We start from the raw sequence: 25,324 nt of genomic DNA, 5'->3' as shown, positions 1-25,324 counted from the left end.
ATTTTAGAAAATCTTGATAAATTGCATAAAAAATTGTTTGCAATGATTATTTATATAAGAGTATAAAATTCATATTAAATAACAATTATTGCAATTCATCGATGATTTTTTTGAGGAAAACCTTTTTAGTTTTGGTGCAAACGCTCATATAAGTTCGCTCATATTAGCCATATTAGCCAGCAGCGTGGCTCGGTCGTTAAGCTTCTGCTTAACACTGAGAGGCGCCGAGTTCGATCCCTTGAGCTGACCTCGATTGAAAAGAATTTTTCTGAGTATATCTGTAATGCTGCTGGTCAGACCAGGATTTGTGACTCCTGGTTGATCGTTTCCTATCAGAGTTTGCCAATTTTCTCTGATTTCATTGTTGAAACGATTCCCGATTAAAAATTGGCTAAAAATCCTTCCTACCCACTATGTCACCACTATTTGAGTATGATTAATGTAAATATTACAGTAAAAATGTATGTACAATTCATAGATGTCTCGTTAATTGTCGAGTTTAAGTCAGTGTCTCGTAATTTAGCGACTTATATAATAAAAAAATGCTGTATTGTTTGTAATTTGGCCAGGAAGGCGCATTGGGGTTTACCTGTAATGCCTTCCTGGTATGAAATAAATAAAAAATAAAAAAATAAAAAAATAAGTGATCATAATCTTAAGCTCCAAAAATTTAATTATATATAATAAAGACAATAGAGATTTTTTTAAATTAGAATTATCTGTAGGTGTTTGAATAAAGTTTTGATAAATTATTAAATTCTAAAAATATAATATTTCAAAAAGAGCTAAGTTTATTTCTTCAAATCAATGGATTCGTATGATATATGTAGCTCTTTTAAATGTGTGTTTTTAAAATTGATATAATACTATATTCTTTTGCGATGTAAATGAAGCATTTTGGTTTACCGCGCCAATGTGTTTTGGATGAATTTTCCGACGATTTCCACTTACATTTGGATTTTTTATACATACATATAAAGCGCTATAAAAATCACTGAATTCTTAAATTGAATTTAATGTTACTTTGACTTTTTAATACTTTGAATACTTTGAAGAATACTTTTTAATACTTTGAAAAAATCCGAATGAAAGTGAAAATCGTCGGAAAATTCATCCACAACACAGTGGTATATAAAGTTAAATTATTTAATAATCCGTCATTTCACCAATACTTTTTTTTTGTAGAAAATTCTAAAATAGTCATGTTAATAATACATAATTAAATAAAAGCATTCACAATATACATATATTAATAAATTAACTTCTTGTATTTATACTAGACACTATTTCATTTTATAATATATAATACATAATATAACAAATACTTACATCATGGTTTTTTTATTTTTTAAAATAGTAAGCACTTCTTTATAACATAAAAACAGTTTTCAAAAAAATATATAAACAGATTAATAATATTGTTTCGATTTGGGACTAGAAAATCCTTCAATATGTTTGTCTATACTAACATAAAATATGGATGTATTTTATAAACTACTTATGTATTTACATAAGTTTAAAAATAGTCATCCCAAGTTCGAGATTTTCTCCGATACTGAAATCAGTCATTTTTTCGTTTTTAAATTGAGCTTTCTATTTAAATTCTCGATAAAATCAAGACATGCAGCAATCGCACCGATCAGTATGTTGTATTGTATTTACAAAGCCGTATTCTCAGTTTCTAAAAAATATGCACCTTTCACAGGTTTTTATTCAAAACGATTTAGATATATCGATTGAAATCATGTCTTAATAAAAAAATCATCTAGATTTAACAAATGGTCACATTTTGAACGGCTGTCGGTCGAAATTGGCGTTAGATCTGAATCGATTCGGTGACAATTTTTTGGATCTTTTTTCCCCATGGTGTGGCACGACTTGAGCTTCGGTGCTTAGAGAGGCGCCCGGCGTCGTGCTGGTGTCCGGGGGCTCCACGTCGCGCTCCGCCCTCTGGGGGCCCCAAACCGCTTATTACCGCAAAACACCGGTAGCAGGTTCCCATGCCGACCGATAGCCGATCAAAATCGCCGAACCAGGTGTTGCCAACCGAGGACCCTCGAATGAAGTCGTCATTGTCGCATGATTCGTCGCGCCGCTCACCCACCAGACGAGGGTTCGCCATTTTTGTGTTATTTTGTGTCGATTTTTGTTTGCTCAGTCGGCGGACGTTCCAATTTTCGTTTTCGATTTTGTACCGACTATTCTTCGTGGTGAAAAGAAAAAAAAGTACAGGTGGTAGTATGCCGACCTGTTTGATGACCTGTCGGATGCCGAATTGGTTTCCGGAATTCCTCGAATTCTCCATTCGGAGTGGTCCGTTTTGAGCTGTCATACTCCCATTTGAATCCGTGGAAAATTGGCCGTACTTTGAAATAAAATGAAGTAGATATAGATGTATACATGTTAAAATTAAGATGAACAGAAATAAAATAAAAGCTTTTAAAATAAATAATAAAATTAAATTGACTTTTTGAATTAAACTATACACTACTTCATTTTCTATATATATAAAAACGATCGGATAAGAACCCAAACTTTGTCACACGACAAAATCGATTCCGAACTAGGAAGAAGCTAGTAAAAATCAATGTTTGTCTGTCTGTCACGTATTCGTTCATATACCATTCAATCGATTGCAATGAAACTTACGTGAGTTTTTGTTTATTTTATCGAGGTAAGCCAGTTATCAATAGAATTTTTGTTATTAATCCACAAGAATAGTCGAAATATGATTTTTCTAAGTGGAATTTTATTTAATTCTCATATAAAGACAATTTAATATATTATATACCTATTAATTAAATTCAGATTCGTGTAAATACGAGTAAATACCAGTACGAGCTTTTGGCTCGGAATTTTACCGATTTAAAATTCAGCACACTTCCAATTAACCCTTTTAAACGAAAACAAAAAATAGTGTGTCCCAATAAACATGGTTCAATAGAAAAATCTCAATATAAAATAGTATTAACAGTAAGAAAATATCCCAAGTGAAAATACGTACTTTTAGCTTTTGAATTGAACTGGACGACTACTTAGAGAGATTTGAAAGCTGAAAATTACTACAAATGAAAGATAAAATACCCGACTATAGATTCCAATATTCATTTTGAACAGAAAATTGACAGATTTATGACAGAAAATTGACAAAAAACACTTATCTCCGAATCTCAAGCCAATCAACATTTTTTTATTACCAGATTCGTGTTTACTGTGCATAGATCTATGTATAAGAAAAGTCATATCTCGTCTCTGAACCAAAAAAAATCGTCATTTGTCGAACAGTGTAATTTTTACGATAACTAATATTCATGATAATAATGTAATGATAATAAAGTACTATGTACATATGTAGGTACATATGTATGTACATAAATAAAAATGAACGGTTGTGAGCCGTTTATTAATTCAAGTATTTTTAACAAATAGTCATACAGTTAATGACAGTTATTTACTATTTATATATGTATTTATATAAGGCAATAATTGTAATCATATTATTATCATACTATTCGTAATCATATTATTTATTTATTTAAATTTTGGACCATTGTATTACATTACAGGAATTCCTAATGCGCCACAATGGTCAAAAATATAACAGAAAAGAAACAAAATAATAACTAAAGAAATTAGAAATGACAAAAACAAAACATATATATACACAATCAACACATTTAATACAATCATAAAAATAATAAGCTATATAATAGCGGATAATAAAAATAATAATGACAAATGTCTTATAAAAGAAGGGAATGTCTTATAAAATAAAATAGAGAAAGAAAAATAAATATAGACATATGTATGTAGGTATATATGTAGACAAAAATACATTTATTTTTACATATATGTATATCAGGAAGGCCTTACAGGTACACCCCAATTCGCCTTCCTGGCTAATTATAAATTACAATTACAATGCAGCATTTTTATTACAAGTCGTTGAATTACGAGACACTGAAAACCTCGTAAATTAATGAAACATCTTTGAATTGCATATACATTTTATTTTACATTAATCATACTCAAATATTGGTGACATAGTAGGTAGGAAAAATTTATAGCCAATTTTTAATCGGGAACCGTTTCAACAATGAAATCTGAGAAAATTGGAAAACTCTAATAGGAAACTATCGACCTGGAGTCAAAAATATCCTAATCTGACCAGCAGCACTAGAAAAATTATTTTCAATCGAGGTCAGCTCATTGGATTGAACCCGGCGCCTCTCGGTGATTAGCAGAAGCTTAACGACCGAGCTATGCTTCTGGCTTTCATATTTTTACATAATCATAAAAAACAGTAGCAGATAACTATTGAAAGGGTTATACCTGAATTAATCTAAAATAAAGCTATTTCCCTACTACAGTGATGTCCAATTGCTTAAAAGCTCGTTTGAATAGCTCTAGTGAAATCTGGTATTTCTAGTGAAAATTATTTGAATGTCGCACATTTCGGATGGAAATTTCCTTCTTATTTTCACACACGTTCAAGATTTGAAAAGGCCTGGTCGCGTTTCGTCAGTATGGTTGAGCTCATCGTCAGAATAAAATTCCGAACGATTTTCAACCGAGATAGTCTCGACAATTGCTAAGCGCTACCGACTTAACACAAATTGTTTCGCTTTGAGCTATCAACCGTTTAACCGTGCTCCTCACAATCGTGCCGGCCAAAACGGAAAGCTATACAATTTTAGGTTCACTGGTCTGTTTTTTTTTTCCATCACCCAAATCATTACTCTCCAACGCGCATATAATATACGAGCCGGCAAAAAAAAGAACGACGTGATTGTTTGATGAATACCATAATGCGAAACAATAAAAAAATAATAATCGCCAACAGAACAAATAAAATTATCACACCGGATTGAAATTAATTGATACAGCATGCTCGCTTTGTTGTGTAATGTGTGTGCTTACTTGTTGTTGTTGTTTTTTTTTGTATATTTGCTATGTGTATTAATACTAATCGATAGTCGAATTTAAGTTCGGATCGCAACAACAACGTTCCATTACAATTATCGTAAATATTTTTATACCTAATATTTAACTTATCTGTTTAGCGTTGAAATTACTACGTGTTGAAATCATGACCTTGTTCTATAAATGAACATATTTTCAAGACAGTAATTATCCAAATATAATTACACTTAAATGGTTTTTTAGTGTTATTAGTTTTTTTCAAATATATTTAATATAATTTTAAATTAAGAAACTGCTAATATTATTATTATTTGGTTATTTTAACCGACTGTATTTGAGTCGTGCTTTTTATGTACATATTATATATACAATTGTATATGTGCATATACATGTGTATACAATTGTGCATATTAAATATAATCGAAGCCTGGGCCGGAATTGGAGTCTTTAATAAGGCTAAATATAGATTTTAAATCAAAATCAAACAGTAAAGTCAATCGTAGCCAATCATTTCTAAAGTTAGAATTTGTAAAAAAAATTAAATCTGCGTATTTAACATAAAAGGAATTGATTGTATTCTTTTGACAGAGTCTATTTATTTATTTATTTATTGAAAAATCAATAGACAACAGGTGTAAAAATACATAAAATAACGTGATAAATGAAACAACAACAGATTTTTACAAATTGCATAATATTATATAATACACATAAAGAAGGATATACGCAGATATAAAAATAAAAATAACAAATATACAATAAAGTTCTATCAATATTATAAAAAAAAGAACAATTATCATTAATATCATTGTCTAATCTTGTATGTACGAAGGTTCCATGTATTCCCAGAACAATTAAATTAAATAGAACAGTGCATGACTAAATATAAAGTGATAGAATATTGCATGAAAATTATAAAATATAAATAGAAACGGATGAATTAATCAAAACTCTCCGGATGGCAATTATGATTTGGTCCAAGTCGGAATTGGTTCAAAAGTCAAAATAAGAATCACAACAATTTTTGTGAAGAATATTACGAAATACAGAGTCAAAGTCGTGTACTTTAGTTATAATTAAAGTCATAACACTCATAGCAGCAATTATAGTCAAAATTAAAACCAAATCGAAATTGAGGAATTATTTTACGTACTCTACAGCCCTGATTTGAACAGTAATTATAGTCCAGTTTTTTTGCGTCGTTTAATACAGCCTCCCTTGCACACGCTCAAAATATTTAACATTTTTGGAATTCCTTCGCTTTAAAGTGCATTTTATGAACTTCGTAATATTTTGTATATGTTTATATACAAAAATATATATATTTATACATCCGAGATCCTTTTGTGTGTAATGAAATTATGATAATGGTGAATTAAAACGGGTCTGAATCGCGATAATCAATATGCAGGCCATTATATATCTTTGCATCTACCCCGATGAAAAAACTAATAAAAGCCGGCCCCGGGGCTTCCATTGTATAAGAGAGGAGAGCCGAAGATGGCCACACCGGCAGACCAGCTAGCCGGAGCCAAGTGTCGATATCTTTATGGGACCCTCTGTACATTTATTGACTAACATCCCATTATTCTCTCTCACCTCTTTACATGTTTTATTGCGCCAGCCTCTCACCCTGCTTATAACGCGTCCGTTTAATTTTAATAAATTCTTATTTATTTATTGTTAAAATATCGACATTGTATATATATTGATACATAAAGTAGTCGATGATGCATCGTCGTAGAATGTCGAGATTGTGTACGATAAAAATAATCAACGTTTTCAAATCGCGCCGTTTGTTTTGTACGTCTCGATCTCGTTCGGCCGTGAGTCTAATTACTGTCCGATACGCGTATCGAAAATTACATATAATAATGGCAAATTCACAAAAATTACCTGCTCAGTGTGTGTGTGTGTGTGTGTGTGTATGGCGTATTATATTCGAAAACTGCAGAGATGAAGTGTAATATACGTGTGCGATGAAAGGAATCGAACGGCCAGCGCGAGGCAAATTTATTTCATTATATTGAACAATTGAATTTCAATTGATATTCCTTTGTGGCGTGGCTCACTTTAGACCTGTTTATAACATTTCAATACAACATAAAAATATACTGCCGTATAATAAATAACCAGCGAGAGGAAACGTCTATTATTATTATATATTGTGCCATATGACCTTAGAGGCGATCGTCTCGACAAAAGTGTTCATCGATTTTTTAATAAATACCTACCTATCGACTATCGGCAAGGCATTTCTCATACAAAGTATGATATTATATGTAGTACGCTAAATCTAAATTCATACTAAAATGATGTTTTATTTGGTTTTCAAAAGCTTTTTGATGTTGATAATACGTCTGGGAAATTTTATTTACAAACTTTAAGAATTGTAAATAGGTTTTTGAGCTCTTTTTCCTATTATGCTGTACATTAACATTAGAATAATATGATTGCTAACAAAATTAAATTTAAATTGTAAAAAAGAAAATGATCAGTTGATCAGTAGCTATTAAAATATATATATAAAATGTATTGTGAACATAATTTCGTAATATTAAAAAGCATTTAAAAATCAAAATCAAATTTACAAACTTTACACTGTATTGAGGTGATACTTCTATACAAACGATAAAATGAATTTGGAATTGCATTGGATGAAGCTAGAATGTCGATTATTCCTCGCTCTATTTAAAACTCGATTTGACTTGTTTCTTACGTAGTATGTACATACATATGTATATCCAGCAGTATAGCTCTGTAGTTGCATTAATGCTAACCACCAAGAGCTTGCCGGGTTGACCTTTATTCTGAGTTTAATCTGTAGTGCTGCTGGTCAGACTTGGATATTTGTGACTCCAAGTTTCATATCAGAGCTTGCCAATTTATCTGATTTCATTTTGTTGAAACGGTTCCTTCATCAAATTGACAAAAACCATCCGACCCACTATTTGAATATGATTTCAAAATTTATAATCTATTACTTTATATATGTATGTACAAATCTAATACCATAGATGTCGCTAAGGGCAGCCCGTATTTATATTATGGAGAAAAATAAATTTAATAATATGTATGTATGTAGATTTTACATAAATAAATTTCATTTCTGAAGTGTATAATGTAAACTTGTATAATGTAATTGGTATTTTATAATTGGTTTTAAAAGTGTGATAAAAGTAACTGTCATAACTAGAGGTAGGATAGTCACAGTGCTATCAATTGTTCGGCAAACCTTTAACAATGCATTTACAACCTTTGAACAATACACGGCCCCCTCAGACTCCGGTGACTAGTCATAACTGTTAAACTGACTGAAAAGCCAACTGTCGTCACATCGATCTGACAGATATTTTTGATGGAATTTTAATGATTTTATTATTAAAGTGTCATTTCGGAGACATTTTCATACTTTAATGACAGCTATCCTCCGTATGTCGGTAAAATATCAAAGCGAACAGAAACGTGAAAGTGCTTCAAAATCAGCTCACAAATTTTGCGGGGCTAACCAACATCTAGTGAATCTAATTTCATAATACATTTAATGTTATTTACGATTCGTAATAACATTTGGTTAATCTGTGTACATATGTATGTATATATGTATGTAGTTGAAGAAAAGAGACATCATTATGACTTTTTAGTTAGATATATATATATGTACATATGCATACAATATCTCGATCTTAATGTAAGAAGTCCCTTCGTTATATTGTTTTACATTGTCACGTGATGAAAAATGTGTCGCTTTATTATATTGACATAGAACATGTATATACCTTACATAAATGTATCTTATTTTATTTACAATGAATGACATATGATAGTTTTCAATACTTAATTTGAATTAGTCAAACTTTGACATAGGATTTTTTTACCTTAAGTTCCAGATATATTAGTGTGATTATTTTTAGTTATGTGATAAGTATCTCCTGTTTGTTTTTTTTTTGTCAATTATAACATAAGGAAATAGATAAAGTATACTCGATCAATATTTACAGTATGGTACAAAGTGGTATCAAAATTCTCAGTGCAAAAGTCCGTAGAAAAAAAATGTAGAAACTATCGTGTTGTTTCTGTTGTCCATTTACTCGCCATTATATCGATGTTTCGAAGAGGCTCGTCATTATTCACTCGGATTCAAAATTGACCGGTCAAATCACCGGCCAACCGGGCGAACCGGGCCAACTTATTACTACGGTTCCTTTTGTACAATATCACCGGGCAACATTGTTCATGGAACAATCCAGTTCTCGGCCGAACACAAAGATATGATATTATTGAAATCTGATTTAAATATCGAGAGCTCTGCGGTAGGTAAGACATACCCTTTTCAACGGTCGACCGTTCGCGCAAACTCTCCTTGTAAAACACACAACAAAAAGATGATCAATGCTTATCGATAGATATGTATATAAATGATCATCGATTGTATTGTGAGTTTAATTATTGATTATTAATTTATTCATTGATCACAGCGGTGGATTTGTCCATGGAGTGAATGCTTACAAGCTAGAATTAGATTTACAATAAAAAATATGACGATTTCAACTGTTAGGATCGCTGAAATATAAGCAATATTGAAAACTTTATAGATAATTTACTACTAATCATTTGTTAGCGTATCAAGATAAATAAGAATATACTCATTAAAGTAGTTATAAATATGGATTCTCATATGATAACTTTTACGCTAAAGCATTTCTTGCTGTTTCAATATAAATCAGAACAATAGCCTTGAATGCTTCTAAAAATTCCGTTAATTCGTTTTTATCTCTTTTGGATAGCAACAGGCCATAGACCAATAGATCATTCATGCCAAGCGGGTCTTTTGATTTATATACAATTTATTTATTTACACATTCTCAATAGAATAGACAGTCTGTTGGACTTCCATAAGCATATGATCGTTTCTATGGAAAAATCTGTCAAATTCTTGCAATGATTGTTCATAAGATTAATTTATCATCTTCATATATGTATGTAGTTTCATAAAACATTGATATCATCAAATGTATACTATATTATTTCAATCTAAATCATTGTCATTTCTTTTAATGACTTTCTACGCCCTTCAGAAGGCAACAGGAAAACCACTTGAGATATTTACCTTCCCAGGACACGTCTTTACATAGCAACCTGTTTGAATGTTCGTCATAGCATACGAAGTACTCGTTTGAATCAAATATGCTACTTATATAAAAATATGCTAATTTTATTTTATTTTTATTTCGCAGTGTTCAAAAGATTCGAAATAAGCCACCAAGCACCAACGCCAAACATAGGATTTTCCAAGGTAAATATATTTTTTTTTTCATATTTAAGAATATTTCTTGCTTAGTGCTTTATATGCACGTACAACATCGATGCTCTATTGTATGTATGCCATTGATTAGTTCAACGCGCTACAATGAAAGTTCGAATCAGTCAATTTATCACAGCGAAGTCGTCATCGTCCGTCCATTGACGCTTTTCAGTGTCATTGATCATCATTAGATTTTGTAGCCATGAAAGCCGATTTTAATGATACAATAGGCTAATAAATACGCGGAAGAGAAAACGTCAAACCTGTGAATTAACCTATTCCTCTTTGCGCGTCAACGTACTATCAATTACAATTTGTACCGCGCGGCATAACAAAACTCGTTATAAATCTTTGTGATTTTTTTCGTATGTTGTGATCGCAAATTAATGGGTTTAATTTTTCCGCGCAAAATAATAGCTCGGGGTGTGCTTGTTTTCGAAATAATTATTATATTTATTGCCAAGCAATACATAGCTCTGTCGATTAAGTGCTCGCTTGAATACTTATATAATATATTGCAGATTGTAAGACCATGGTTCAATCTAGGTATAAATTGGATTTTATATAAACATTTTAATTTTTAAGTAATTTCTTTGACTGCTGAAAGGATTTCAACATTATTTAAAATTAGATCATCAACCAAATAACTTAATCTCACCTAGATTGAATGATTCTATAGGTAGATAAATTGAATAGACTTCATCGCCATCAATGTTGTCATTTATCAACCTACCCGTTTCATATTACTGTTATCTATGTAAAATTCTGTTTCTAATCCATATGTCTGACGTTCATAAGAGCTCGCCAAATTAAAATTCATGTTTCCTTTAAAGGTTTTATTGTTCATATATTATCTTATGTCTATTTTAATAGTAACTGATCCAGTGATCATTTTCTATTTTACACATTTTTTACCTTGTTGGTATTTATAATATTATTATATTGTAATGTGAGTGCTTAAGGTAAATATGAAGGAGGAGAAAACTCATGCAACATATGTATAATACTTAAATAATAAGTTAAGGTTGTCAGTTTATATTATACACAAACCTAAGATGAATTATGTATAATATAAAATACTATTTAGTAATAAATAGTATTTTGCCATTCATATTTAAATAAAAAATAGGAAAAGGAATATTTTCAACCAAAATACTGAAATTGAAAGCTAATTCCTTCTTAAGATTCAATTCATGAATGTGGAACATACTATGCTTGGGATATCGTGATGAGATAGAAAGTGAAATTCATATGAGAGTACGTGTATATGTAGATATACATATGTAAATTGTACATACATACATAGATATTCGTGATGATGGAAACAAGAAATTGAATCGATTTAATTATTGAAATGATATTGATTGAGATATTTAGCTATACAGTTTAATGTATGATGGACTTAAATAGTTTCTAAGAGAATTAATAAGAAATTTATTTTCCTTGTAATGAACGATGTACATATGTCAGCATGGCTTTTGGTGATGATGATGACCCTTCAGACGATAGTATAAATGTCATATGAAAGGCAGTGGATGCTTAAAGGGCTGGTTTAAAAATGTGTTTAAAAATATTACGATATACATGAATACATACGTATAAATAATGCGCGTTTTGTCAACGAGGCGCGGTATAAGAGTAATGGCCGTGTGTCTCATTGAAACTCATCCGATATTAGTCACACGCGACCCGAACGAAGAGCTCTGTGTGTGAAATTGTTAAACATACAATCCAATTAAAATTTAAATAGAGTGCAGTGCCTTATTGGAGGCTCTACTGGAGCTCTGGTCTTCGTCGCAAACCCATAAATCACCCGGCCGGGTGTTTGTTTCGACACACGAACTCTGCATGATAAATACAGCACACTCGAAGAAAGCTTTCGCATACTAAAAATTCACACGAATAAAATTTCAAACGCGTCCAAATCCCGTCAAAGTGTCTCGGAATTGTCTCGCGTATTTAATAATGAAATATAGGCGGTGTGATTCGGTTAAATTAACGATGATTTTCCTTTTTTGCGCGCGATCGCTTTGCACAATGGAAATAATAATAAGGCTAGAGGAGGCGTGAGAGGTTAACACTTCTTAGTTGGTTCTTCAATGGACAATTTTCAACGCTTCGCCACCATCGGCGATTTGTAAACAGAGTTACGCTCTCGCATGCCCGTAAATCGCCGGCAAACGTTACGATTGCGAACGACAAATGAAGGGTTTATTGAATGAAAAATCCGCGAAACTGCATCGTTAGTTAGTTGTGTTACTTTGGTCCGAGGGCGCGCTTAATAAATTTCACGATGTCGTTAAGCTCGCATGCTTCTTTGTTCTCTTCAATTATGCTTCGAATCGAGTCTCGTCGTATTATGTTATAATTGACGACAAGTTTTGTATTCTCTTTTAATCACAAATATGTATGTATGTTTAAAGTTGCGCAATCTACTCATAAATACATAATTTTCATTGAATTTAGAACCATCAAATTTGATATGTACATACTTTGGTGCTTTGACTTCAATCATACATATGTACAATATGAGCCGGTATATTTTAAACTGGCGGAAGTTCAATTTTCAGTTCCAGAAACACTTTCTGTTTGACCCAATTCATAAATTGTTATCACTTATTTTAATTCGATATGTCCAGAATCTCGGAAATGCAGAATAAACGCATTGCAGGCCACCAGTATTTTTAAATATTGTTAAACGCAAAACATTATATTTAATGTTTCGCGAGATATTTCTCGAAATGAAGAAAAGTGGACTTATGCCACTTTCACATATAACGGCTCATATGTTATTTGGAAAGTGTTGGACTATTTTTTTTTTCATCCTCTGGAGCGATGCCGGTTAATTTGGTTACTTTTATTGTAAATGATACAGTTAAAGTTCTATTTTCACAAGCCTATTCTATGTTTCACTTAGCTATCGATTCAATATCTATTCCTACAGTCTTCCGATCGTTTCGAAACATTGCCATGTTATGCGCCTTGGTTAACGATGGACATTTTTTTAAATCCATTTGACCCGTTGAATGCTTTACATAAAAAAGCTCTCGTATGAATTTCATTCATAGTCGTGACTTTTATATTACATTTGATTCTCGGTTACTTCTCCATGCACCTCAAAGTTATTTGTATATAATATATATTTATTTATATAATATTGTATGTTTTGATATAAACTCTAAAAACCTTGATATTTAATGAAAATAATTATTTATTGCAGTATAAAAATTTCAATGAAAACCCTGTTTCTTATGCTAGTGAATGGTATGGTTTCAATTGATTTATATATGGTTTTCATATAATATATTGTTTGGGTAATATTACATCTATAAATATTTAACTACATTTGTATTGAACCTACACTTAAATTAATAAAACTCTATAACTCCTGAATTCTCAATATATCTACCAGTACAATTAATTGCCCAAAAGTATAATATTATACTTGAGACTATGTAGAAAAACATCAATTATGAAAAACATTTTATTTTTAAATTATTTTTGAACTGTATATATATAGGTATATAAAATAAAACCACGAAAAGTGTCACGGCTTATAAACTAAACTAATAAAATATTACTTAAAGTTTTATTCTACAAATATGTATGGTGATTTTAAAGGCCATAGCATTCGGTCGAAGATTGAAGGGATCAAGGTAATCTTGATCAAAAAAAACAGTACTTATTTATGTACTAACTATCAAATTTCGAATACATATTTTTTCCAAATTATCTTCTATATATTGAGAAAACATAATACGTGTATTTATATTGAAGAAAACATATGCTGTTCTATTCATAGCACATATTTCAAAATGATGAAATGTCATCAATATTCAACTTTCATATTATGTGGGAACGTTCAAATATAAACTCGAACGAATTTACGCAATACGTACATTTTGTATGGTGACAGTAAGCTCCCATTGATTGCATGTTAATCTGGACTTCTAATATGGTTAAAGAGGTGGTTAGCCCGGTTGCATCTGCCAACCCAGCCAGGTGACAATATGGTATACGGCCTGCGTCCTCGCCAAAGGCATTATGTTGCCAATTCAAAACAGTGTGCGTTAATTGGACGCGAAAAGCTCTTTTCGCACGGGCCTCACTATACGGTGTGCGCGAACACGCGAACCACGCTCGATTGAGATATAAATTAATTGTGTGAAATATGTGTCACACCGCAACATAATTATGTGCTTCGTGACACGTGGGACTACGTGTCGAGCTTTTGAATCTGGGCGAAAGCTCCGGCGATGCACGATCGCGTGTTAGGAAATTTGCGAAGATCGCTCTATCGAAATCATGCCTTGTTTTAATAATATATGCGGTAAATTTTTGATATCGTGATACACTAGAACGTTCGCTTTGCTATTTTATAACGATATAATTTCGCTAGGGTAATGTCGATGATTTGGTTCGGCAGTCAAATGAGACCTCTTTCTTGATTTCATTAATCGTATCCACACACGTTTTAAAACTCTACTCGATTTCAAGTGTATGTAATATGTGTTATTAGTTGTTAATGATAGCAGTTAAGCCAGCAGAATAGCTCGGTGCTAACCACTGAGAGGTTCCCAACTTTAAGCCCTGCGTTGACCTCAATTAAAAAGGATTTATTAAGAAATATTTATGTAGTGCTGCTGGTCAGACTTCGATATTCGTGACTCTAAGTCGATCGTTTCCTATCAGTGTTTGCTAATTTATCTGATTTCATTGCTGAAATGGTTCCTCATTACTACTACTATTTGAATATGATTTCAAATTTATAATCTATAAAAATATATACATATGTATGTATGTATGTACATACAAGTTTAATGTCATACATATGTGTCACCATAAATTTTTTTAATGAAAAAGCAATATTTATTAAATATGATACTTTAATTGTATGTCATTTGATATATGTACATACATACGAGTACATTGTATGTACATCGTATGTACTCGTATGTACATTGTACATATCTTTATAATGACTTTTAACTTTTTCATTTTATCTTCTTTATATAACACAAGTGTTTTTACCCGGCTTCGCTCGGTATTTGTAATATAAACCGCCTAAACATGGCCAATCTAAAAGGAAACATTTTATTACATTTATTTGAATATTTTTATTTTATTTAAATTTATTTGAACATTGACCCAAACAAACATCTATATGTACATAAATACATATATACAAAGTCTCTTTCGAAATTATATGGTAAATACGTATAATATATAATTCCAAATTTGATAAATATTGTTGATTAATATAAATTTCCTTCTGAAATGAACTGAAATATAGGATAAATCAACATTTTTTAATAGCTTAACTTTCATTATATAATAATTATTTTAGCCCATTGAATTTTTAATATGCCATTTGCTATAATCAATTATCCAGCATTATCATTATTTTTATATTGTTACGATTTTTATATGTAAATTCAGGACACACTGAATGATTTATCCTTAGATAAAATAGGTATGAAATCGTTCCGGCAATTATTACAGCAAAAAGTGATTAATTCTAACACAATACGATTGATTTAGCTTTCAAAAACATCATAATTTTCTAAGCTTAGTTATAGCAATATCAGAAACCTTCAAAATAATTGAATAAATCGAAAGACCGTATCGGAAATCGAATCACGAATCTTCAGTTCATAAGTTCAATGTTATAATGCCCTACTACAAAATATTTGATTCAACTATACATACATTAATGTCTTTAAGTAATACCTTGACATATCAGTTATTTTTTAAGATTATTATAGCACATAAATATTGTTTGGGACAATTGGTATTCGAAACTATAACTATGTACATTCGACATCATTTATATGATTTTTTTTCATAAATGTATACTAAATATGCTATACATTGGTGTGTATAACGAGCCGTGTAATTATTATGAAAAAAATCTAAAGGGGCGTTATAAAAGTTTGCACAACTTAAAATGGCATGTCGTAGTAAGTCTATATGTTTCGAATTTGCGTCGTTATCACGTAATTCGTATTAACAACTCTATCGGTCATAAATTCGTCGGTAATAACAGTAATATTTCAATATATCGTGTTTTAAGAACTGTTCTTTCGCATATGGGGAAGAAACGAGTGGATCACACTGATTATCGAAATTATTATGCAATACATTCGACGTACACCGATATAATATCAATAAAAATGTATCTCACGTTGCCAAACCCGACAATCATCTTTCTTTGACCTCTCGTTCGTACGAAAACGAAAAAAAAATAAGTATATATTACGGTTAATCTTTTTTTTAGAGCAAAACCCATCTCGTCCGTAATCGTTTAATACTGTAACTGGAGAGATAAAAAAAATACATACATCGCTCTCGAAAACCGGCACTTAGGCACTTGTTAACGCCATTAGGATGCAGTGCGAGGAGTACGTGTGAAAGAAAAATGACGTTTCTTTTGAAAAATCAATTAATAATATTATGTATAATACGTTTTTCTTATCTTGAATCGTCGGCTTGTTTCAAAGGGTCTTTACTAAAAGCGTACACCAAAATAAATAGTCAGAAACCTGAGCATCTGATAATTACGGGTTACAGGTGACCTCAACTGTGCTAAATTCAAACCGACATTTTTAATTATACTTATGGAAAATATTAAAAGAATGAAGGACAAGCTAATTAAAATTAATAACATACATACATATCTTTCAATGCCTACAAATCACATTGAAAATTTTGCACTCAACAATATTCTAAATTTTCCATTGAAATTCATTAAACTACAAGTTTAAGTTTACTTTTTAACATTTTTTTTTATTCATATATGGCCTCTATTGGAAGACGTAAAACTGTTGACCATCCAAATTTTTCCAGTAAATGTATGTACTTGCGTTTGAAATAATTTTTGATTTTTCATAATGTTTTCTACAGGCTGTACCAATCATAAAGTAAGCTATCAACAAATTCGACTTCAATATGAAAAAATATATATATATTTTTATTACAAAATGAACTCTAAATCTTTCAATATAATATTATAACTACATATTACTTTATATATTTTTAAGAATAATCATTATCAATTTATATTTTCAGTATACATATGTACTCTTCTTTCAAAGGTTATACTTATACTAAGTTTCTCACGGTTTGAAGATTCAAATTAAACCCCACTTAAAATTAAATACAAACGCTTATTCATTCGCAGTGTTTATCCTGTAATGTTTTTAATGCACAATTTATATTTCGCTTGTCTATATTATGTAGTATATTTGCAACATGTGTACCGCGAGTTGTCAGCATGAGTTCCATTAATAGGTTTCATATATTATTATACGTTCACGTTTTCGCACAGAACAAGAAACGCAAAAGCGCAACTATCGACTCGTGGCTCGCGCTATCGCAGTAATTAAAACAGATAATTAAACCAGCACTTGCTCGTATTTATTTTTAAATTTAAATAGAAAGGTACAATATAAAGCATACGATATAGTAAAAGCTTGACTTTAAGAGCGTATCGTGTTTCCTTGAGCGGTTCTCCCGCAGCCTATATATTATATTACATATATTACACGACCTTTCCTCGAACTATCTAATGGAGCTGGAGATGGACGTGTATAATTCTGAATTTATAATGCGTAGAAGATATATGTTATCAACATCCATCATATTCTGATTGATAACTGCTTTCACCTTCAAATATAAATATATTCGGTGGGTTTGCTTTTTTTATTTAGTCATTTTTGTTTGATAAATGATCGCTGCAAAGTCAAATACGAGCTGACAATCTTCTCACTATCCGTCGTTCTTATAATGGGTGATTAATTTTCCGAACGTCCTACGAATTTTCATTGCATTTTTTGAACTTTCTAATCATAATCAAAAGTATGCTATTTTTTTATTATACACAGTTCAAACATTCGACACTTTCTCCGCTTATTATGAATTTAATAGACATACGATTATAATCTAATCTAACGATCGATCTCTGTAACGTATCGCCTTCAAAATAAACAAAATTTTATACTGCATTTAATTTTTCAAGTATTACTTTGTATAAAATAATTCTCAAAAAATATCACACTGCGCTAACAAATTTTCTTACTCGGTGCTGTCAACGAAACACGTGTTAAAATTCGAACAGGAATTTATTTATGTGCGTATAATATTTTCATTGGCAAAATTAATACCCGATTCACCCAACACGTGTATCTGTTAAGTGGCTAAAATTTTGTTTCATAATTACAGTAAACCGATGATTTATTCGGCGAACGCCATCACGGTCGAATTTTTCGCTTTAACGATAATTTTCGATGGTTGTACGGTTTATATTCCAAATGAATTAAGGAAGACTGTTGAAAATTGTTTGTGTACAAGCTTTATATTTAGAATAAATAAATAAAAAAATAAAAAACAATGTTTGGTCGGTGATAGCGATCTCTCAGCAGGTGATCTATAGCTTCGACCTTATTGGGCGTCTCGGTGGGATGGCCCTAATTATTTTTTTTCGGTTATTATTACAGCATACACCACCTTGATTATACTAGGGGTAATCTCACCAATTATAGTGTGCGACTTGTAATATTAATACAATTAAAAAAAATTGGAAACAGTCTACATTTATAGATAGTTAATATAGAGTACGCGGAACGTTGCGTGATTGATAATATTAAAGAGCGAGCACATGCGAGTTAAATTGTGATATATACCGGCTTGTTAACAATGTATAGGAAGTGCTTCGAAGGTTAGCGTAATTATCGGTTAGTTTTCCCCTAATTGTGAATGAAAATGATTAATTGCCGAGCGGACCGACATGAGAAACTCGCCAAAATGTATCGGGTCAATCCGGTGATTTATGAAATGCGCGTTAACAAGCGACTGACACATCTTTTCTGAGTGATTTATTCAAACAATCGGTGATCTTTATGATATATATTATTTTATTTTTTAAATTATGTGTGTGTGTTTGTGTGTTTGCCCTTTTTTGCGTGTTAATAAATCTCAATAAATCAGGCGATAAGGCGTGAGCATGCGCGGGCGCGAATTATACTAAATAAACCTCGAGGATATATTATATATATACTAATTTACTATACAAATGAGGTATCAAATTAATGTCGAACGTGTAATTTTGTTTGCGTTAGTATTTTGAAATGTTTATTAGTGATATTTTTTTATATAAATCAATACATAAGAATTTCTTCCATTTTTTATTGAATTTTATGCCATATCCTATGTGTGCCTTATTTTTAAATATTTTTTACTAAAAGATTTGATCTACATATATACATACCTATACATACATATACATAAAGTTGACTATGTTTCTCTGACACAGTTGAAAACTCATGTTTAGTTATTAGAAATGTTATATAATGGAAGCACGTGCAATGAAAATATTTTTTGACGGAAGCACACAGCTAATTTTAACATATGGCAAACTTTAAAATAATTTTGTATGAAAAAAGAGAATCAATCAAAAATCTTAGAATGAAATAAATTCTATTTATATCCTAAAAAAAATAATCAAATAATGCGCTAAAATAGGTATCTACCTTAATTTTTTTAGCACGAGTCATTAAATCCAATTTTTTCTGCAAAGATACTATTTTTTTGCTATTTTCCAAACATAACATAATCTGACGACAGTATCAACATTTTAATCTACTATCGAAACTGAAATTTTACATAGATATATATAGGAATATTTTCTGCATTTAATTATAATCCAATTCCAAATACCTATCCGTATTTCATCATCATATATAAGATTATACGTATTAGTAACAAATTTTTGTTATATGTAGTTTAAATTAAAAATTTTACACAGAACATTTACAGTAAGTATAATTTTGCAAATTTTCCTAGCACCTTTGATTGATTGACCTATAGATCTCTTTTTACATAGATACTCGATTACATCACTTCTCGTCATTATCATCATTGTACGCTTTTTTCTCCCTCCCCAGTTGATATTTTGATCCTCTATTAATAGAAAACCATAGCTCATATAAACATACGGATTAAGGCTTTGCGGCCGCATGATTATATGGAGCTGTACTTTTTTTTTCGTTTTAGATACTCTTTCATCTGACATTTCACATAGCCGGGTACGGAACAGGTACACTCACGGGGCGTGGGAACTATTATAACTGTATGGGTAAAAACGACCCGAAAAACCCGAATGTTATTAATAAGCAGCCGTACGTAATAAAAAGACCGGGAAAATTGTACCCTTTCAATATTTCTCTCCACCCTTGTGGGTGGGTTTAATACTGGTTTTCGGGAATCATTTCCGTGAGAATTATACTATATTGACTCACAAACACACCCATGTGCCCACCGTATTTTTTTTCTACCCCTTAATGATTTCATAGTATCCCATACTTACCCCTAAATGCATCCTGAATTTTATTACGGTGTGTAAGAAAAATGTTGAAACAATGCTCTTACTTTTTATGTGTATCGAATAGGATGTTTCTTACGACCGTCTAAAATAAGATTAATCCAACAATGAAAACGTTGTCGTCTCTGTAATGACTTAACTCATATTCGGTAATGATTCACACAGCATACGCTTTTTTGTCATTTGCAGGCCTTGAGCGGATTTCTAATGATGATGACTCAAAATGGAAAACTTCTTTATATATCGGATAATGCGGCCGAATACCTTGGACATTCAATGGTAAGTGAATTTTTATTTATTTGCGTCAAAATGTAAAAAGTAAAATAAGTGCGTCAATCAAGCAAAACCCCCCCAAATGCATTTATTATCATTTTTTTCTTATTTTACCTCTACAAAAAATATTTCAAAGCTAATTCGGCGATTTAAACCGTTTGTAATGTCACATTACAGTATGATGTTTAATGAACATGCTGTATAATAACGATTTTGTAATTTTTTTTCTCTATGCGAATTAACGATAATTATATTATTAAGCGTTGAATTGAGCAATCGCTTGTCTGCCGTTATGGTTAAGTGGGTGTGCATTTTTATTATTCATTGGATGATGATTAAAAACGAATTTATTTAATGTGATATTTCAACTGCAAGTAAACGCACATGTGAATTAAATTACTATTAACAGACCATTAAAGAACACGTTAAACATTTTTTAAACACAATAATTTGTAATACCGAGTCTTCAACATGTATTATTTATAAATTCTGTATTACATTATGTTAATTATTTAGGAAATCATTTCAAAACGGGAAAATTAAATAAAAAAATATTTTGAAAAATTACTCGAATGTTTTGAAAACAGGAACACAACTGCATCAATAATTCAATGTAACAAATTATAGACCTATCAACTTTGGACTCGATAGTATTAGATTTTAATATGTTTCAGTTCTATTATCTACTTTACAAAAGAGTATTGATTATGATGACTTTTTTCTGATGACAGCTTTTCAATATTACAGATGCTATATTGAGCCGTCAAGCCTATTAATGTTTAATATGGAAAATCTATCAATAACTATCTTAAATTATATACAATTTGTTATAATTAATTTACAGTTGAAAAATTGCACCAATTTTACAGCTTATGTATGTACATCCGGTACGTTTCAAGTGCACTGCTCAAAAATTCGTTCGATACAAATCATTTAAAAAAAATCCATTTTAATTTAAGAACTATTATAAATTTTACACGAACATATCGAACCCTAATTACGCACCATTATTTGTATTTATTTTTTGAGAGCACTAGGAGGGAAAGAGAGGTGGGAAGGAGGGCTGAGTAAGCAAATTATAAGCAAGTTTTTTGTTTCAACAGTAAGTAGTACCTAATCGCACGTGGAAAATTCGTAGGAAAACAATTAAACCGACAAGACGGCTCACGAGGAAGTTAATTAAGCCACCGTTAAATTGTAACACCTGTCTGTGGATTAAGCAGGCGGCTTTGTTGTTCCTCTAATATCTCGTGTTTTATTTTATTTTTTATTTTCGTTTTTGTTCACCGTACGTACGTACATACGTCTTCGACTTCTTTTGTTGGCCATCAATCAATTACACACGCGGCAAGGTCGGTGGTCGTCCAGTCCCAAAAGATGATGATATGTAAAACACACCTGATCTGTTCCAGCGTATCATTATTACTCCAATAATCATGCAAATTATATATTACGACGACGGCAATATTTGATCGGCCACAACGTGCTAGATCCGGTTTGTTATGTGTGTGTTTAAAGTGATGACTTATCTTTTTTTTTCTTCACATAACTATTTCACACTCCCCTTGTACGGAATTCGAATTGTAAATATTTAGAAAAAATCGTTGCCCTCCGGCGACGTTCGGGTAATAATTGGCGTTAAGCCGCTCGCTTTTTCTTCCTTTTACCAACACTTGAACGAATAACGATGGGATTATTTACATACTAAAATAGGAATTATCGCACCTAATCATACTTAATCGAATGGTGGTTATTATTTTTTTTAATTCACGGCTATGTATTAAATCAAAAATTAAAATTGAACGGTGTATCGAAAAAAAGGCTTCCTCACAACTACATATGTATGTACATGTAGTTGTGAGGAAGCCTTTATTTGAATCATTCTTTAAAAGTAAAATGAAATGTCTCAATAAAATAATCTCAAATACTGATTTCTTATGTTATGAACAGGATGAATTGAAATGATGATCAGATGAAATCTTAAATGAAAATGACGTTGAAATTAATGGGTGTAATTATTTGATTGCAAATTTGAATAAATTTCTATAAAATATTTCTAAGGTAAAGAAAAACTCATGTATTAAGTATTCTAGTTTATTTTCTTTTTTGGATATCACACAAATCAAAAAGGAAGTTTCTGATTACAAAATCAAACACAAATGAGAAATATTACTACTTATTTTCATTGAAGCTGCTTTAACAATATTCTTAGAATGTTTGTAAAAAATAATCAGTCTGGATTTATATATTTTACAATAATTTGTATATATGTACATATATACCAGGGAGACCTAACAGGTGAACCCCAATGCGCCTTCCTGGCCAATTATAAACAATGCAGTATTTTATTACATAAATCGCTGAATTACTAGACACTGAAAAACTCGAAATTAGCGGGACATCTATTAATTCAAACTTGTATATAAATTTTTATTATACATAAATCATACTCAAATTGTGGTGACATAGTAGGTAGGATGTTTTTTTTTACCAATTTAATGGAGGAACCGGTTCAACAATGAAATCAGATAAATTGGCAAAACTCCGATAGGAAACGATTGACCTGGAGTCCAAACAAATATCCAAGTCTGACCAGCAGCATTACAGATATACTCAGAATTCACGGGATCGAACCCGGCGATGCTAGGCAAAAGCCCAACCACCGAGCCATGCTGGTAGCTATTGAAAAAAGTATCCAAATACTATGTAAAACAATGCCTAAAAACATTTTAACATATTGAAATACCTTCTTGACTTGATAAAAACCTTCTTGACATAAAAAAGATAAGCTTACCATTCCTGTAGTCCTCCGACTTCAAATATATTTACGTATTGAATTTAATTAATTAAAAATGATTTATCATAAATATCATTGGATGTTTTCAATGAATGTGAAAAATAATGGAGTTAAGAAATAAATCTATATTTGTCATCGATTACTCAATGAACACTTCACTCTCCGATCAAAACTTCACATCGTAATAAGCCGTATTCTTCAAAGCAAAAATATTAATTCCAAAGTGTTATCAGACGTGTCGAAACTACTCGCACATCAAAGACACAAAGCTTGCGCAATATTCCAACGTACACATCACAAGAGTTTTACAGAAGAATATGAATAATACACAGTCGAATCTAAACATTGAAAGCGCGGCTTGCTGTCAGCGGCTATAAAGCTAAAAACAGGGTCATTGAAAGGCATTTAGATGCGGTAATGAATTAACTGAACTGTGGAAGTGAAAAAAATAAATAATAATTACGACCAATCACCTAAGAGGTAGCCGGAGTATAAGAGCTACCGAAAGAGCTTCGGTTGTCGACGGCCCCCATACACAACATGACTCTGTTCTTTTACACCAAAGAACACATTAATCATCATTTCGGGCTCAAACAGTATGCACACACGTCGGTAGCTGCACAGGTGATTCTTAAGTGATTCTCTCCTAATAGCCTGCCCAGAGAAAGAATAGAGCCTTCCTCGACAAAAGCCCAGTCGGTTAGATCCTGCTGGCGTAATTGTATTCGAACACAGAAATTAGTGACCATACAAATAGGTCGTTTGCCGGGAGATTACCGACTTAAAACTTTAAAAGAAGCGACTATTTACCGCCGAAAAACACTTAAATATAATCACCCCGAGCGTCGCGTCGCTACTTGCGCTAAATATATATAATATATATTATATTGTGGAATGAGAGTACAAGTTTCTAAGTGGATTAAACGCGCTGTACTCTGGGGCTTGTCGGATTACAGTTTCTGTTGTGGTTGAGGTTTCGTTTCGCAAAAACGAGCGATGATATATTTATCTTTTGATTTTAGATCGCAGATCAAGAACACTCTTTCAGTCGCGATGGGAATCTGACCTTTATATACTAAATTATAACTGTGAATCATTCAATGTTTTACTATATGTATGCCCATAAATTTAATATTATGTATAGATATAAACCTTGAGAGTATTTGCGTTTTTTAACAAACTACAAACATTATTTGAAAAAATGAATACGATATATGAATGTTTTAGCTTTCTACATATGTATATATTATGTTATTATTATTGGCGATATTTTTATATCATTTAACTTATGATCATTGGACCATTACAGAAATTCCTAATGCACCACAGTGGTCAAAAATTTAACAGAGAAAAAAACATGTTTATACATAATACATAAAAAAACAATTGCAGCAAAAGTTCAAGCAATAATAGAAATAGTCACAATAGTGGTAAAATGAATGAATACAAAAAATATTCTTGTGAGGCTCGGATGGAAGAGAGAAGATCAAAATTCACTCATACATCAAATCCATTTATGAAAATAATATTGAGCGTAGGCTACCAGACAAATAGGCTATACATTCTCTGATAACCTATGCTGTGGTTGAATGTATCACATTCAGATGATTTCATTAAGAAATCAGATAGCTCTTAGAATATAGATAAA

General features: G+C 31.3%; 1 protein-coding gene across 1 annotated transcript in view; it reads left to right on the top strand.

The window, feature by feature from the left end:
• LOC143910404 (PAS domain-containing protein cky-1-like) overlaps positions 1–25,324 on the top strand; it is a 66,175-nt gene that overhangs the window by 3,376 nt on the left and 37,475 nt on the right. Inside the window, 2 exon segments of the mRNA XM_077428855.1 lie at positions 10,161–10,219; positions 20,796–20,885. Of these exon segments, the coding sequence (XP_077284981.1) occupies positions 10,161–10,219; positions 20,796–20,885 (149 nt within the window).

Source organism: Arctopsyche grandis, chromosome 4 (assembly GCF_051622035.1).
Source record: "Arctopsyche grandis isolate Sample6627 chromosome 4, ASM5162203v2, whole genome shotgun sequence".
Lineage (NCBI taxonomy): Eukaryota > Metazoa > Arthropoda > Insecta > Trichoptera > Hydropsychidae > Arctopsyche > Arctopsyche grandis.
The sequence above is the reverse complement of the archived record's forward strand: the minus strand, read 5'-3'. Positions and strand labels throughout refer to the sequence as shown.